Here is a 14,370-nt window from a genome sequence, read left to right on the forward strand (position 1 = left end):
AGAGGAATGCACAGGTAAGGAATTATTTCAGTTAGCATCACATAAGACTCTACAGGGTAAAATTGTGTTACTACAGAAAAGCAGTATTTTAAAAAACCACCTATTATTATCTCCAACAGTACAAGTAGTTTAAAAACTAAATTGTAAATTTAGTAGGATAATGTTAGTTCAAAGTGTTGCAAGCACCTTTAGCTGTTATAAAATAATTCTACAGCCCTGTCATTCTATTCTATAAGGTTATCACTGATCTTCTCCATGTTTTTTAGGGCTTTTTGAAATTCTGCCAATCATATGTATCATTTATGGGTTTGGTTACTTGCACATCCCTACTCCACTTTGCATGTCTCTACTCTACTTTCTATGTATGAAAGCCCATAAAAGTCACTGGAGACTATGAAAGTACAAGGGCAAGAGAGAATATGACCTCATATTTCCTGAGCATCTCTAAGGAATGTCCTGTTTAAAGCAGCTGGAAAGAATTGTGAACAAACCGATGTTATGGGTAGGGCAACAGATGCAACCTGCAACACAAATTTTGAACACTGGAAAACCAAATCCTTTCTCTTTACTGAAACACAGCATTTCTTTCTGGAAGAAACAGACACCCTCTTCTGCAGAAGCCAAGATCTCCAAAGAGTTTATGTGGCCTGCTAGCCACTGAGATGTGAACTGCCAACAGAAACATTGTGCACTTATACCAATAACAAACAATGGGTTGCTGGAGGCAACAGCTATTACCATCACTTGAATAAAAGCAGCTTGGCAACTATCCGTGTATCAAAATAGATTCTGAAATAAGAAAATGCCTTCTTTTCAGCAGCTACTCAAATATCTTTTTTTAGATTGTGCCAAAACCGAAGGGTAGCTGATATCCACATTAGTTCTGACTGACAGTTTCATGGGAAAATCTGGGAAGACCTCTCCCCCAAGATCATTTGTATGGAGAACATACTCCAGATTAGCTTAACTGGCTGCCAGATGTCACTCCTATTCCACTGCTAAATAGCTCCCAGTACATGTATCAGGCTTTAGTGGCCTTCAGTGTATTATGGCCTGGAAAGTGACCATGGCAACTTCTAACTCAGTATGCAAGATATATTCATTGTTAGAAAGGGTTAAACACATTTTTGTCATTGCTGCTAGCAGAACCAAGGCTGTTGCCTGAAAGCGAACTACAATGTCGTTAGTGCTTATGGTGACACTCAGGATGTATCCTGTCTTGTTATAAAATCAGAGAATGTCATCAGCAGATGGAGCACAGAGGTGGAGCAACGTGGCTTTTTGGTCCATCAGCATTATCATCTCGGGAGGAAAAAATATTTCTCACCTACTAGCTGTTTCACTTTGTTATGGGTGTTACTGAGAGGGGGGGAGCAAATGCTCAAAACAACTTTATAAGATAAATAGAGAAGTTAGAATTGTTCTGTGACTGTAGGATGGCACAACCTTGAATGATTATTTCCATAATGTGTTTATTAGCATAATGTATTTTAAATGTCCTAAGCAGTTTCCATTGACTGCTGATCTCAGACTGTCAGAGTGTTTTTCCTTTGCTTCTTCCACAAATTCTGCTTCATGCTGCTGACATGTTTCATAACTTTCTTTCATTGTCTGCCTCCAACCTCTTTGAGGCCCGAGGGTGTCCTTCTCCATAATCAGTCTCTTTAGTTTCTGCCTGGATTTGCTTTCTTCAAGGGCAGGTTCTCTGAGCCTTCCTTGTCCTGAATGTTTTATTTACTCCCCCAGCAATCAGTTTCAATAATGACATGCAGAAAAGGAAGCTATTCTTCAGGATTAGAAAAGTATCTGGCTCTCATACTTTCATTTTGGATATGGGAGTATGTCCAGGTCAGCGTAGTGTTTTGCGTAAAGTTGATGGGAAGACTCTTTTCTTATATTCTCAATCTGAACTTAGGACTTTTTTTGTGTACGCATTTTTGCATATCTCTGAAATGCCTTCTAGTAGAGTACAAGACCTAATGTTTTAACCCATTTTCTATGTATAGCTGACAGAATTAGGGATTGTATTCAGTACAGCTCAAACAGCAGAAATCCGCTTTTAATATGATGAACACTGATATTCATTCATCAACAATCCTGTTGATGCAGGATTTACATAGCTAGTGCACAGAAGGGCTGCCTCAGTGACAGATGTTCACCCAGGGATTGAAGAGGATCTCCCTGCTTGAGATGGATGCAACCTCCCTGTTGCATCTCTCAAGACCTTAGCACTCCCTACCTCTACAACAAGGAAAAGTCAGTAAGAAACACCACAGCTGGATCTTCTGGAAGAAATTCCTGCTCAGCAATTCACTGATACATTTCTTTGATGTACTTTGTTAATATCTTAATTTTTTTTTTTTAAAGACAGACAAAAAACTAGCTAATTAAATCCATTTGGTCTTGAAATACATTGGCCAGGCTCCTGCACACCAAAAAATTTTCATTTGGGACACAAAACTGTTCCTATGATATTGCAGGAGTACCAAAGACTTGAAGTCCAAGAGCTTTTGATAAGAACTGAAAATGCAGAGGAATAGTAAATATTCTTCTTAGTCTCATCCTGCAGCTACAAGAAGGGTGACAGTGATCAAAGGAAATTTCCCTTTCATTTACTGCTTCTTCACTCCATCTGTCATTATAAAAAGAATAAAATTAAGGTGACTTTATTCTGTGCTTAAGGTTTTCTCTCCTGACCCCTTCACAGATGGGAGATTGGGAAATGGAGCACCTGCAGTCTTACCTGTGGAGTTGGATTGCAGACACGAGATGTCTTCTGTTCTCATCTACTATCAAGAGAGACTAATGAGACAGTGATTTTGGCAGATGAATTGTGCTATAAACCTAAGCCATCCCTCGTGCAAGCCTGTAATCGCTTTGACTGCCCACCCTGCTGGTATCCTACAGAATGGCAAGAGGTAAGAATGTATGTGTAATCTCATTTTATGACTGCTAAAAGTAGTCATTACATGCATTATTGATGCATCGTTTTTCTTTAGCCCAAGAAGAGGATTCATTAGTCATTCTGATGAACCATTAAAAAACTGAAAAAGTGTGCCTTTTTTCTCTTTAAAAAAAATGCATCAATGTTTTCAGAGGTAAATAATAACTATAGCTACTTCTAACCTAAAGTTACTGGAAACTCTTAACAGCTGGCTGTAGATTCCAGACAAAAATATCTGGAATATGATGGTCAGCTTCAGTGAGTGGATTTGGGTTGGCAATGCCAAGGTTTCTAGGAATACAAAGCTATAAAGATCAAGGAGGAGACAATCTCTAAAGCTTGTTGGGTATTCGGTATATTCTCAAATAAGAATTTAATTTAGGACAAGAAACACTCCTCATCCTTCAGAGTCACAAATGAGTGTTAGGCACTTCCCTTTAGGAGATGGATACCTTATTAATAATAGCACTGAAAATTATGTCTACATAATGGATCTGTACAAGGCTTTCTGTCTTTGGAAAGCAACCTGAAATTAGTTTATTTGCTGCAATCTGGTTGCAAATGAAAACACTTGCACAATTCAAAAGACTTAAAGATGCTTCTGTTGGATATAATACTGCACAGGAAGGAAGGATCCTGCCCTGTTGTCAAGAGTAAAGGAAAAAATTGCTGTTCGGTGGAGGTGCAAGCAAAAGACCTGTTTAAATCTTCACTTCTGCGGGGTGCAAGGATTCATTCCATCCTATGAGAAAACTATGAGCACTTGGCATGGTGCTCACATATGCCTACCCACTCTCTATCTATAAAATCTGCTGTTTACCTAACCACCAGGGAGATGTTAATGTACTCACCTAATGAAGCTGATAAGTCTGTGAAGCTGTACTTCATGGGAGAGTTCTGGGTTTGGGCACCCATCCCAGTTACAAAAATTTATGCCAGCCTGATGTTTTATCAGTGCTAGATAACTAGTCTATGGCATTAGTCCTATGTTTAAAAGAATTCAGTGATATTTCATGCTTTCATTTGTCTGCTGATATTCACATACACATACTTGCTTAGTTGTACTTTTGAATATTTCTAGGCTATAGTCATACATAAATGCTATATTTGTAAACAGCAAATAGCATTCTACTAGCACATAATGTAATAAAGTCAAATATTTCAAAGTTAGGATATGCTAGAAGGAGCGCCTATGCTCATTAAAATCCTATAATTGGCCACAGTCTTTACAGAAAGCAATTTTCTGTAAGTTTATTTGAACAGTCAGAAGAGACACACGTTACAGCATGCAGAAGAATTTACTTTCTGCTAACAATGACCATTAGCTACAGGCCACCCTAGAATGGTACCAAAATAGTTTCCGCTAGAGCAATTCCCAAATAGATTTTTTTTCAATATTTGAACATCTTCCTCAACAGTGTAAACGCATATTTCCGCCTGTCTACAATAACATTTTAGCCATTTTTGTATCTGCTCAGGGGCTCTCAAATATGCTGTCTTTTTGAAAGGTGTAGCAGATCTTAGGGAGGAGGGAGCTCGATTAAGTATAAAGGCTTTAACAAGCATATTAATCAGGAATTAAATCAAACTGCTCAATTCATACTTTTTGTGTTAGCTGCTGTCTTCTCTGGGCTGGGTGGAGAGAGAGAACCTGTGCTGCAATTCATTGCTGCAGCTTAACAAAGGTCACGTTATAGCTTTTCTGCACTTATTTCCACAGGCTTTGTAGGCTGGCCAGTTGTGTACATAGCTCCTCGCTACATAGGCACTGAATATTTCCTGTGCTTATATTTCACCACAAGAAAACAGCACAAAAAACGTACTTCTCTATGTACTGTCTCCTGCCTCTATTTAGATTAGTATAGCCCAAGGAAAAAAAGCCTAATCCATCAAAATGAATTTCCATTCTCTCATTTTTTAAAGACATCTGTCTTCCTTCTTTGCACCACCAACCTCTGTACAGTTATTTCCACCCTGTAAGAAAGCCATGCCTCGCAGTTCAGTCTCACACAGGTTTCCCATGGACGACCTCCATGTGAAACCCTGCACCATCAGGCCAGTGCATTACACTTAGGGATTATTACAGCTGTTGGCTCCTGGGATGTGTGAGGAAAAAGACCATTTGGACAGGAAGTGAGTGGCTGAGACGTCTCCTGAAGGTGAGTTCCAGCCATGCAGCAGAGCTGCCATGGAGGCCTCCAGCAGAAGAAATCCTGCAGGAGGATTTCTTTCCTTGCATTAAGGGACCCACAACACCTCCCCTCTCCCAAAATACCTGAGCAGATTCCCCACATATGGCGAGACGGAGGGCCCTGCAGGAAAGTGCCTTCCTCACCCTAGGGAAGGTCCTTTAAAGCTTCACCAACACTAGAGGGTAACATCTGTTCTCCACACAGCCTGGTTTGAAGCTATTTCTTTGGTTTCATCTGTGGAGTTCATCGTGCTTTTCAGAGCACTCTCTCACAATAGTTTCAAGCAAACAAAGAAACAAAAGCTGTAAAAAGCAATGAGAAATCTTTTCTAAGGCCTTTTATGCTTGTTAAGGAAGGGTTATCTGAATTAAATGCCATTAGTGTTCCTGGCAGATAAACACACAATAATTATCAGTGTTTTAACATTCCAAGTGATTTTTTAAATTTCTTGTTACAGATTCAAGACTATTTATTTTTAAATAGTTCTGTTTCTTAGCTAAATCCATTAGGATGTTTATCTTGTTTTCAGTTGTGTGCTTCTGGAGGAAAGTGGATATGAGCTTTCATTTTTACAAGGCCCTATAAATATCTACTCTGCAGACCTCACATGGGAGACATCCATTAATAAATCTTCATCCTCCTTTGTTTTATTACTGAATAAGCACCATAGTCTCAGTCCCAGCATTCTTTTTTAGCTGCTTGGTGCTATCCTTGCTCCAAAGATAATCAGAACAATGGCTTGCAACAGAGTTAGCATGGGAAAACTGGTAATATTTTCAGATCTTTTCCTAGCTATTTTTTCTCCGTATTGTGAAAAGTCTTTTCTAAATCTTCAAGTGTCAGGCCTTAGAAAGCAATTGAAAGACCTGCTGAGAGAAAAATGTTTACTCCCTTTGCAAATGTTTTATCTTACTGTAGAGTCATAGCAGAGAATTCATTTTCAGAGTAAGGCCAAAACTTGTACTGCTGCAGTCTCACCACTTTCAGCAGAGGGCAAGGCAAAATTAAACCACGTGGGAGAGCTGAGGACTAGGACAACCCCTTCCTCAACTGTCCCTGTAAGCAGGACTGACCATAAAATGACATCCTTTCGAACATTCAGCTACTGCCCCAAACCGGTGACAGTTATGATGCTGAGCAACAGTTGCCTAGCCCTTTATTTTTCACTAATAACTGGGTTTTTTCCACAAGTTTGAGAAGAGACCAGCTTCCCTGCCTCCCAAACAATGGAAATGGTGGTTTTGCATGAATCCTGTGCATTGTATGCATGTGTGTAGATGCTCATAAGCATATACTGAGGCAGAGAGACAGCCTGCTTTCCCTCTCTGCTTTCAACAGTGACCATCAATTCTTTGTGTTAATTATTGTTTACCGATTGTTGTATGAGCAGAACAGATACCAAAGGAATGACTGCTGTGAGAGAGGCCAAAGCCACAGTTCCACCAGCAGTTTAGGGTGACATATGCCAGCACTTCTACCAAAGGAGAAAATAGCTGCTGCAGCGATTTCTTTCTTGCCTTTATAGCACCCACTCCCTTATATCTCCAGAAGTGCTGTGCAATCATGCAATGGTCCTGATTAAACCTAGCCAGAAATGTAATTAGCTTTAGCCTAGATTAATTTTCCACTCTAGTTCACTATGCAGACACACAAATGCTTACACCAGCATATGGGAAAAGGCAACACAAAACCAGGAATGACTGGCTGGCATAATTGGGTGTATAGGTTGTCTGCTTTGGTGTCAGCCTGGCCTCATGTTTGCTTAAGCTAATTGTTGAACTAGGCATAATCAGGCAGCAATGTGGGGAGATGCCACTCTGGAAGCTGGTACCCTGGCAAAGTCCCAGATCCCCTGTAAAGGAATGTCAGGAGATACTGGGCTTGGCTTTGCTTAGAAGCTGTGGGGAGCTGGAATATCAGGAGACATAGTTCAAACAGCCACTCTTTACCTACTTGGGTGGGTGAGGTGAAATCACCCTGTGATACAAGCACCTTTCTCTGTTGTAACAGTGCTGTGAGATCTTTCTGAACACCAGAGAGATATAGCACATTATTCAGGTGGGATATGTCTGAATGAGGATCCTCTGAAAACTGTTTCATATTGCCTGTAAATACAAGCAGATGTTGCTGTCATTGATTACCCCCCTTTCTTGGAAAAATATGAGGGCTGGAAGCTTCCACTAGAGAAAAATCAGCAAAGACCCCAGGGTAGTGAAGGCTCCAGAGGTGAAATACAGGTACAGGTACAGCTCCAGTGCAGTAATCCAGGACTGTCCTAGAAGACCATTCCTGCAGACAAGGAGGAATCTCATTACTGCGTTTGGCTTGCTCTGGCACTTAGCAACAGAGTTTGGTACTGAGTAGCAAGTTATTCTTCATGGAACAAAGCTATGTAAGTGACTGAAGGGCAAGAATTAAGAAAAGATCTGGTTTATCTTACTCTTTTATCTGGTAGTGATGGAAGGGCAGGGAGACTTCCTGGGATTTGACTGATTGACGGAAGGAACATGCTTTTGTTGTATTCATACAGTGCCTGAGCCATTTTGCCTCTGGTATATAATGACAGTCCTTAGGCAATCTTGGAATAATACTTTTAATCATATTTTTCTTGATTTACTCTCTCCTCAGGAATGAATTGTCCTCAAATGAAAGGTTGATAATTTTTTTCTTTTGTTAAGAACTAAAGTATTGTTTTACTTGTTTAACTTTTTTGAACCCTTTGAGCTTTGTAGCATTCTCAATAAGTAGGACAAAAGATATTTTTAGTCATTAGAGAGAAAACCAAGCTGAATATAAATACATCTTTCTGCACTTCCTTTCTGTCTTTCAAGGAAAATATATATCCTAAATAATCGAGCTAGCATTAAAGTTTATGCAGCTCTCTCTCTGTATCTAAGAAAGAAGGGCCTTTCAAAATTGCAAGATTTTCTAAGACAGTCCCTTTTTCACTGCTTGAGTATAAGTTTTAATACTTCTTCATATGGTTTTCTGCTTCTCAGGCACAATTCCCATGTTGCAAGCTACAAGCAACTCCTGGTCATGTCAGCATAGTGCAAGCTGCCCCTTTTCTTTGCTAGGAGAAGGTAGAAAAGGACTTGGGCTGGCTGGACTGAGCATGAGAACTGGGAGCCTGTTACTAGCCTCAGGAAAAAGATCCTCAGGAAAAAGGGCTGAGCAACCAAGTTTACAAAAAAGATTCAGGAAAGCTATTAAATCTGCTTGTTCAAAATTTCCTTCCCTGCTTGGGTAGAAAATGGATGCAGAGAGGGATATTTACATTAAAGAGAGAGGGGAGGTGGGTTGTCTGGATATTAATCATTCCAATTTACTTTGACTCAAATAAACCTTCCTCCTCACCTTTTGGAAAGAGTATACACTGCCATCATGACAGCCATAAATATAAAAGGGCTGCCTGGATATTTAATGGTTTATTTTATTAACCTTATATACCAGTTACTGAGACTAACAGCAGATTGCAGCTGATATACAGCTTTCCTGTGAATTAAAAATCAGAGAAATGCCATGATGCAAGAAGTCTTCAAGGACAGAAATTCTAGGCTGGACAGTTAAGTTTTGAGCTGCACTATCAGTAGACCTCATGCAGGTCAGAAACAAGAAATGACAAAATTACAAAAGGAAGAAAAAGCAAAGTGATAAAGTGGGCAAATTTTGTTTATCACATTCTCAAATTTCCATTTATTTTTCTTGCTAATACAAACCTTTTTTTAACAAGCTAAATTTAATATTCTGTTCAAGTTAACTATTTGGTTCATAGCTACTGTTAATCTGTCTAATCAAATCCTGGAAATTAAGTTCTTGAATCATCTACTGCTGGAGAATACTTTTCCACTCTCTCTGACACTGTTAGCAACACACTCAGAGCTCAGGCAGAAACATTGGGATGTAGATCCTCCATGTCATGTGCAAGTGTCTAATTTTCCAGTTGGTGGTTACAGGAAAGGACAACTTTTCCACCTCCATACTGCAATTCTGACCCATTGTTTCCATGTCTTTTGTACAAACACCTGAAAACAGAACATTCCAGGAATACTGAAGCAGTTTTTCTAAATATTTGCAAAATAAGCTGCTTCCATCTTCCTAAATATTTTTGACATTTTTAAAAGAAGTCTGCTTTGACATCTCTGAAATTTTTTTTATATTTTCTTTTTGACCAAAACTGGGTGTTGATTTCTACTCAAATTCACAAGTAATTTTTGCTGCAAGTTGCCATGGCGCAAGTGTGATATGAGGTGGGTAACTCTCATCTCCCACAGTGTTCACAGACATGTGGCAGTGGTGTCCAGAGGCGAGATACACTTTGTAAGCAGCGCCTGGCAGATGGAAGCTTGTTAGAGTTGCCAGAAACCTTCTGCTCCACACCAAGGCCAGTTACCCAGCAAGCCTGCAAAAATGACGATTGTCCCAATGAGTGGCTTCTCTCTGACTGGACACAGGTATGTTATTTGTATGCATGAGTATTGTGCTGTTCTTGGTGATGAAGTTCCTCAGTCACTTGGGATAAAGGAGTTAAATGAGCTCAGACTGCACAAAGTGTTTTATGCCCAGCTGTGTCCTGTAATCTGTCCTTACCATCCTGGTAGGGAATATGATCACTAGCTCAATGTTCCTCTTTGGAGATTGCCTCCACAGATGTGATTTAGCCATCCAGCCAAACCATTAAGACCTCCCTTCTGACATAACCACAAGCCATGCTCAAAACAAAAAATACGTGTCTCTGTCCATGCCTCTATGCTTATGTTCATCCAAGTCATCAATGAAGAGTAATCTTTACTCTCCCAAGCTAAGTGCTTTTTATTCCCAAGCCTCGCTGTTCTGATGTCAGTAGTCTTTTCCTCTTGGGACCACTCTAACCTTTCCCTGTGATGCATAGAAGAGAAGGGAGGGATTCCTGAAGTCTGCTGTAGGCACATCATTACAGACACCAAGCCTCTTTGATTTTATGACACTGCTTTTGCCATTACCTAGCTACTTCCTTCCTTCAATTTAGGGATGGCAAAGCAAACTCACTCTACTGAAGTCCCTTGTACTTCCCCAGGCTCCCTTTCTGGCCCCATATGGCTTAAGAAAAATTCCCTTTATGTTTGTGAAAGTATAACTGAAAATATAATTTGACCTTTAAATGCCAGTAAGCATGAAAATCATTCCCCATCTTGCAATCTCTGCCACCACTCTCCCAGTTCTTTTTCATGGAAGGAGGTGGGAATTGTCTTAATTGTGAAAGAAACACTGGCCACCTCACGGAGCTGTCCCACCTGCACCCTTCATATGTTGATCTGTCTTGACATTTTACTCAAATAAGTGGATGTGCTCATGAAGTCTGCTCCTAGGAGACGCATAGCCATTCTGGCAGTGAAGATGGTAATTCTATTCCCAATCTGTCCTCCTTCACAAGAAGTTGCTACATGGTTTATGTTGACATCATACAAGTCACATTTCTGTGTATTGGCACTTACTAAAACCAAATCTTACTTCACTCTCTCCTCCCCATTTCACTTGAAGGCTGCCATGTTTTTGCTCCTCTTACCCTTGGTGTTTTGTCCCCCTCACTTCATCTCCAATTCCCATAACCACATGTGTGCACCTACATGTAACAGAAGCGCATGTGTATCTTTGTGCTACCAATTTCACAGTGCTCAGCCCACTTTCCAGCACCTTTACAGACTGCTGCCTGGATCCCAGTGCAATGGTACTGCCTGTATTCTCACTTTCTGTGGTGCTGTATACATAAACATGAAATAAAATAGTCATGCTGAATTCTATCGAACAAGGCCCACCTGTGCATCGAGCACCACAGTCTGGTATTAGAGGGTTTATACTCTTTTGTGTAAGCCATGTGTGGTAACTACCAGGCTGAGGTAAACCACTGGTATCTGAAACACTCAACCATTTATTATTTCTAATAGATCCGCAACAGTAAAGCTCAAAGGTTAAGTTCAGGCCAGATTTTAACCGAAGAGGATGTGTCTGTGAAGTACAACTTAATGTGGTCTGCTCTTGGCTATCAGCAGGATTTTTTCCAGCCAGCAGACACAGACATATAGAAACAAAGTGCAACGACAAGCTTTGTACTGTAGCACAGTACCATTAAAACAAGGGACACCATCTGAGACAAAAAAAGTGCTAAAGGGAGTATGGGAAGATTCAAAGCCTCAAAGGACAGAAAATACCTGATACTTAATCTCCCTACTGTGCCTGCACTGTTTGCAACTGAACAGCCAGGTGCTGCTCTGCTTTATTCCACTGAGATATTTTCAAAGCTGTAGTTGCACTGTACTGTGGTATGAGTATGTAATGTGGATATGGGAGGTGATGGTGTGTGTGTGACGAGGAACACCCTTTTGCTTTTAATACACCTTGCTCCTAATGTTTCTCATTCTGTTCCTAGTGTTCAGTGAGCTGTGGAGAGGGCACCCAGAGTCGAAATGCCATTTGCAGAAAGATGCTGAAAACCGGGCGTTCTGTCATCATCAATTCCTCACTGTGCCCACCTTTACCATTCTCATCCTTGATCAGGCCCTGTGCACTAGGCACCTGTGCAAGTAAGTGGACAAGATGCTTGGGAGTGTCTGGGGAAAGGGGGCTTGGATGTCCATTGGCAAAAAATCCAGGCTGTCACCTGCTCCATAACCTTCTTTTGCACTACTGTTACTTGGTCTTGCAGAGTGGCTGCTGCTGCTGAGTCTTCTGTCTGTGAAAAAGTATGCTTTGTTTAGCAGTAAGGCAACTCAGTGGATGAGAGCTATAAATTTTACTGTTAGAGCTGAGTCTGAGCCACGGTGCTGGAAGGGAGCTACTAGTTTCTGGAAGAACTGGCTCAAAATTCTGACCCAAATCTAGATCTAAATTTCATAACTGGAATGTAGAGCCTCAGAGATACAGCACAGCAGCCTGAGGGCAGCTGCAAATAAACTCTCTGCTAGAATGGCTGCAAAGAAAATGGTTGGTAAGGGATTTTGTTGAAGATCATTTAAAAACATTATTTCATTATGTCACTCAGAACCCTCTATGACCTGGGATTTCTAATGAACCATGCAACATAAGTTAGGTGTATTTTATGTTGGTATTTCATGCTTTGTTGTTGCCTTTCACAAGAGCAGCATTCTCCTTGTATGCCCTTCCGTTGCTTGCAGTAAGTCAACTGAATATGTGAAAGTTCAAAATTCAGCCTAGCTTCAGTTTAAAGCTGACTATGAACTCTGAAACTGCTAAACGTTGGGTATGTCAGGGAGTAAAGAAGATCTGATGTTCAGAACCAAAGCTGGGGCCAAATGTTGCATGGTATTTACTAATAATACACCTATGCTGAAATCTGGAATCTGGAAGGACACACAGAACTAGTGACTTTAACAGTATTTACTGTGTTTTTAAGTCTAGCCCAGACAGTTTTGTTCTGTTCAACATTACTTCCTGAGGTAGCAGCACTTTCACTCTTCCTTACCACTGTGAGCTGCAAGATCATGTTGCCTTTGAGGGTTTGTCTTTTCAATGTATTTATTAAGCAACAATCTTCATTTAAATACTTTAACAACAAGAACTACATTTCCACTGAAGTTTTCTCCCTTCCATAAAGCTTTTGTCCCTGGCTCTTTGGTTTCTGCATGTACCCTGGGCAGGACTGCTTTTGCATTCCTAAAGTGCTCCTTGTTATTCCTCTTATTTTGATTGCTCCAACTTGACTTCAGCAGCTGGTGGCCAGTTCCTCCCATTACTGTCTAACAGGTTGAATGTTGCCAGCATCAAAGTAAACTGCTTGTTTTGTTTAATGGTATCATATACTAATAGTATTAATGGTATTTCAGGGCACAACAGGCCAGCTCATAAGCAAAGCCCCCATATTATGGCTATAAAGAAAGTTTACATCCAGATGAGGAAGCAGAAGAAGCTACACTTTATTGTGGGTGGATATGCCTACCTGCTGCCCAAAACCTCTGTTATTCTCCGATGCCCCACAAGGAGGTTCCGGAAATCAATGATCATTTGGGATAAGGATGACAAGAGGCTCATCAGCTCAGCTCACATCACCATTGCACCCTACGGCTACATGAAAATCCATCGTTTGAAGCCTTCAGACACTGGGACATACACCTGCATAGCAGGGCCAGCCCGGGAGTATTTTGTAATTAAACTAATTGGAAGCAACAAGAAGATTATTGCTGGGCAGCCAACTGGTATTAGAGAGGAAGAGGCCATGAGAAAGGCCAGCTTAAATGAAGCCTTGCGAACACAGGGGAAACATATCAACAAGATTCTCTTCAATGGGAGCAAGGCTGAAAAGCGAGGGCACCTTGCTGACCCCAGCAGCTGGTATGACTATATTGTCTCAAGGCTGCTACAGCACAGGGGCTGGCCAGGGGAAAATCTGGAGTCCTGGGAAGCCCAGGAGTCCACGGAGAGAAATGCATCTACAGAGGAGGATCAGAGCAGGGAGTATAGCCTGCCATTTACTATGGTCACAGAGCAGAAACGCTTGGATGATATTATAAGGAATTTGTCTCAACAGCCTGAGGAACTTAAAAATATCTACACTGAGCAACTTGTTGTGCAGCTGGCTCACGAGGTTTTCAATAGCCACTTGGAGCACCAGGAATCTGTCCTCAAAGCGTCAAGGCGAAGAGTAGATTCAACCTCAGTGGAGTACCCTCTCCACAGACATGTTTCGGGATTTACCAGCTCCCTGAGGACCTCATCTGCTGAAGCATTTCTTCCCACTTCTGTAGACCTGGCAAATGGCTTGCGCAGACCTCATCAAAAGCCTGCTATCCTCCGAAAGATTTCAGCAGCCCAACAGCTTTCTGCTTCAGAGGTTGTTACCCACCTGGGACAGACGGTAGTCCTAGCCAGTGGCACGCTGAGCGTGCTGCTTCACTGCGAAGCAGTGGGAAACCCAAAGCCCACCATCAGCTGGGCTAAGAACGGAGAGGAGGTGGAATACAATGATAGGTAAAACATGTTATTTAACTTTTAAGACAATAATTGATATTTTGCCTCTTCAGTTTCCATGTTTTACTGCCTGTCAGTCCCATGGACAAAACCATATTTTGCTGTAGTCTGATTTCATAGCAGAAAGAAGGGCTAACATATGTGAAGTGGTAAACAGGGCACTGTAACCCTTCAGCAAGGTCTGGATGCTGGGTCAGTCTGGTGTGGCAAACAGGAGCTTTACTTTTGTTTCAATAATTAAAAAGAAGATTTTGTAAAGTACTAAAATAAATA

General features: G+C 41.0%; 1 protein-coding gene across 1 annotated transcript in view; it reads left to right on the top strand.

Annotated features, from left to right (window-relative positions):
* The window catches only part of ADAMTSL1 (ADAMTS like 1), a 213,624-nt gene that overhangs the window by 145,561 nt on the left and 53,693 nt on the right, over positions 1–14,370 (top strand). Inside the window, exons 16-19 of the mRNA XM_059833532.1 lie at positions 2,708–2,918; positions 9,411–9,590; positions 11,543–11,696; positions 12,957–14,097. Coding sequence (XP_059689515.1) covers positions 2,708–2,918; positions 9,411–9,590; positions 11,543–11,696; positions 12,957–14,097 — 1,686 coding nt within the window. The remainder of the gene's footprint in view (positions 1–2,707; positions 2,919–9,410; positions 9,591–11,542; positions 11,697–12,956; positions 14,098–14,370) is intronic.

This window comes from Gavia stellata, chromosome Z (genome assembly GCF_030936135.1).
Source record: "Gavia stellata isolate bGavSte3 chromosome Z, bGavSte3.hap2, whole genome shotgun sequence".
NCBI lineage: Eukaryota > Metazoa > Chordata > Aves > Gaviiformes > Gaviidae > Gavia > Gavia stellata.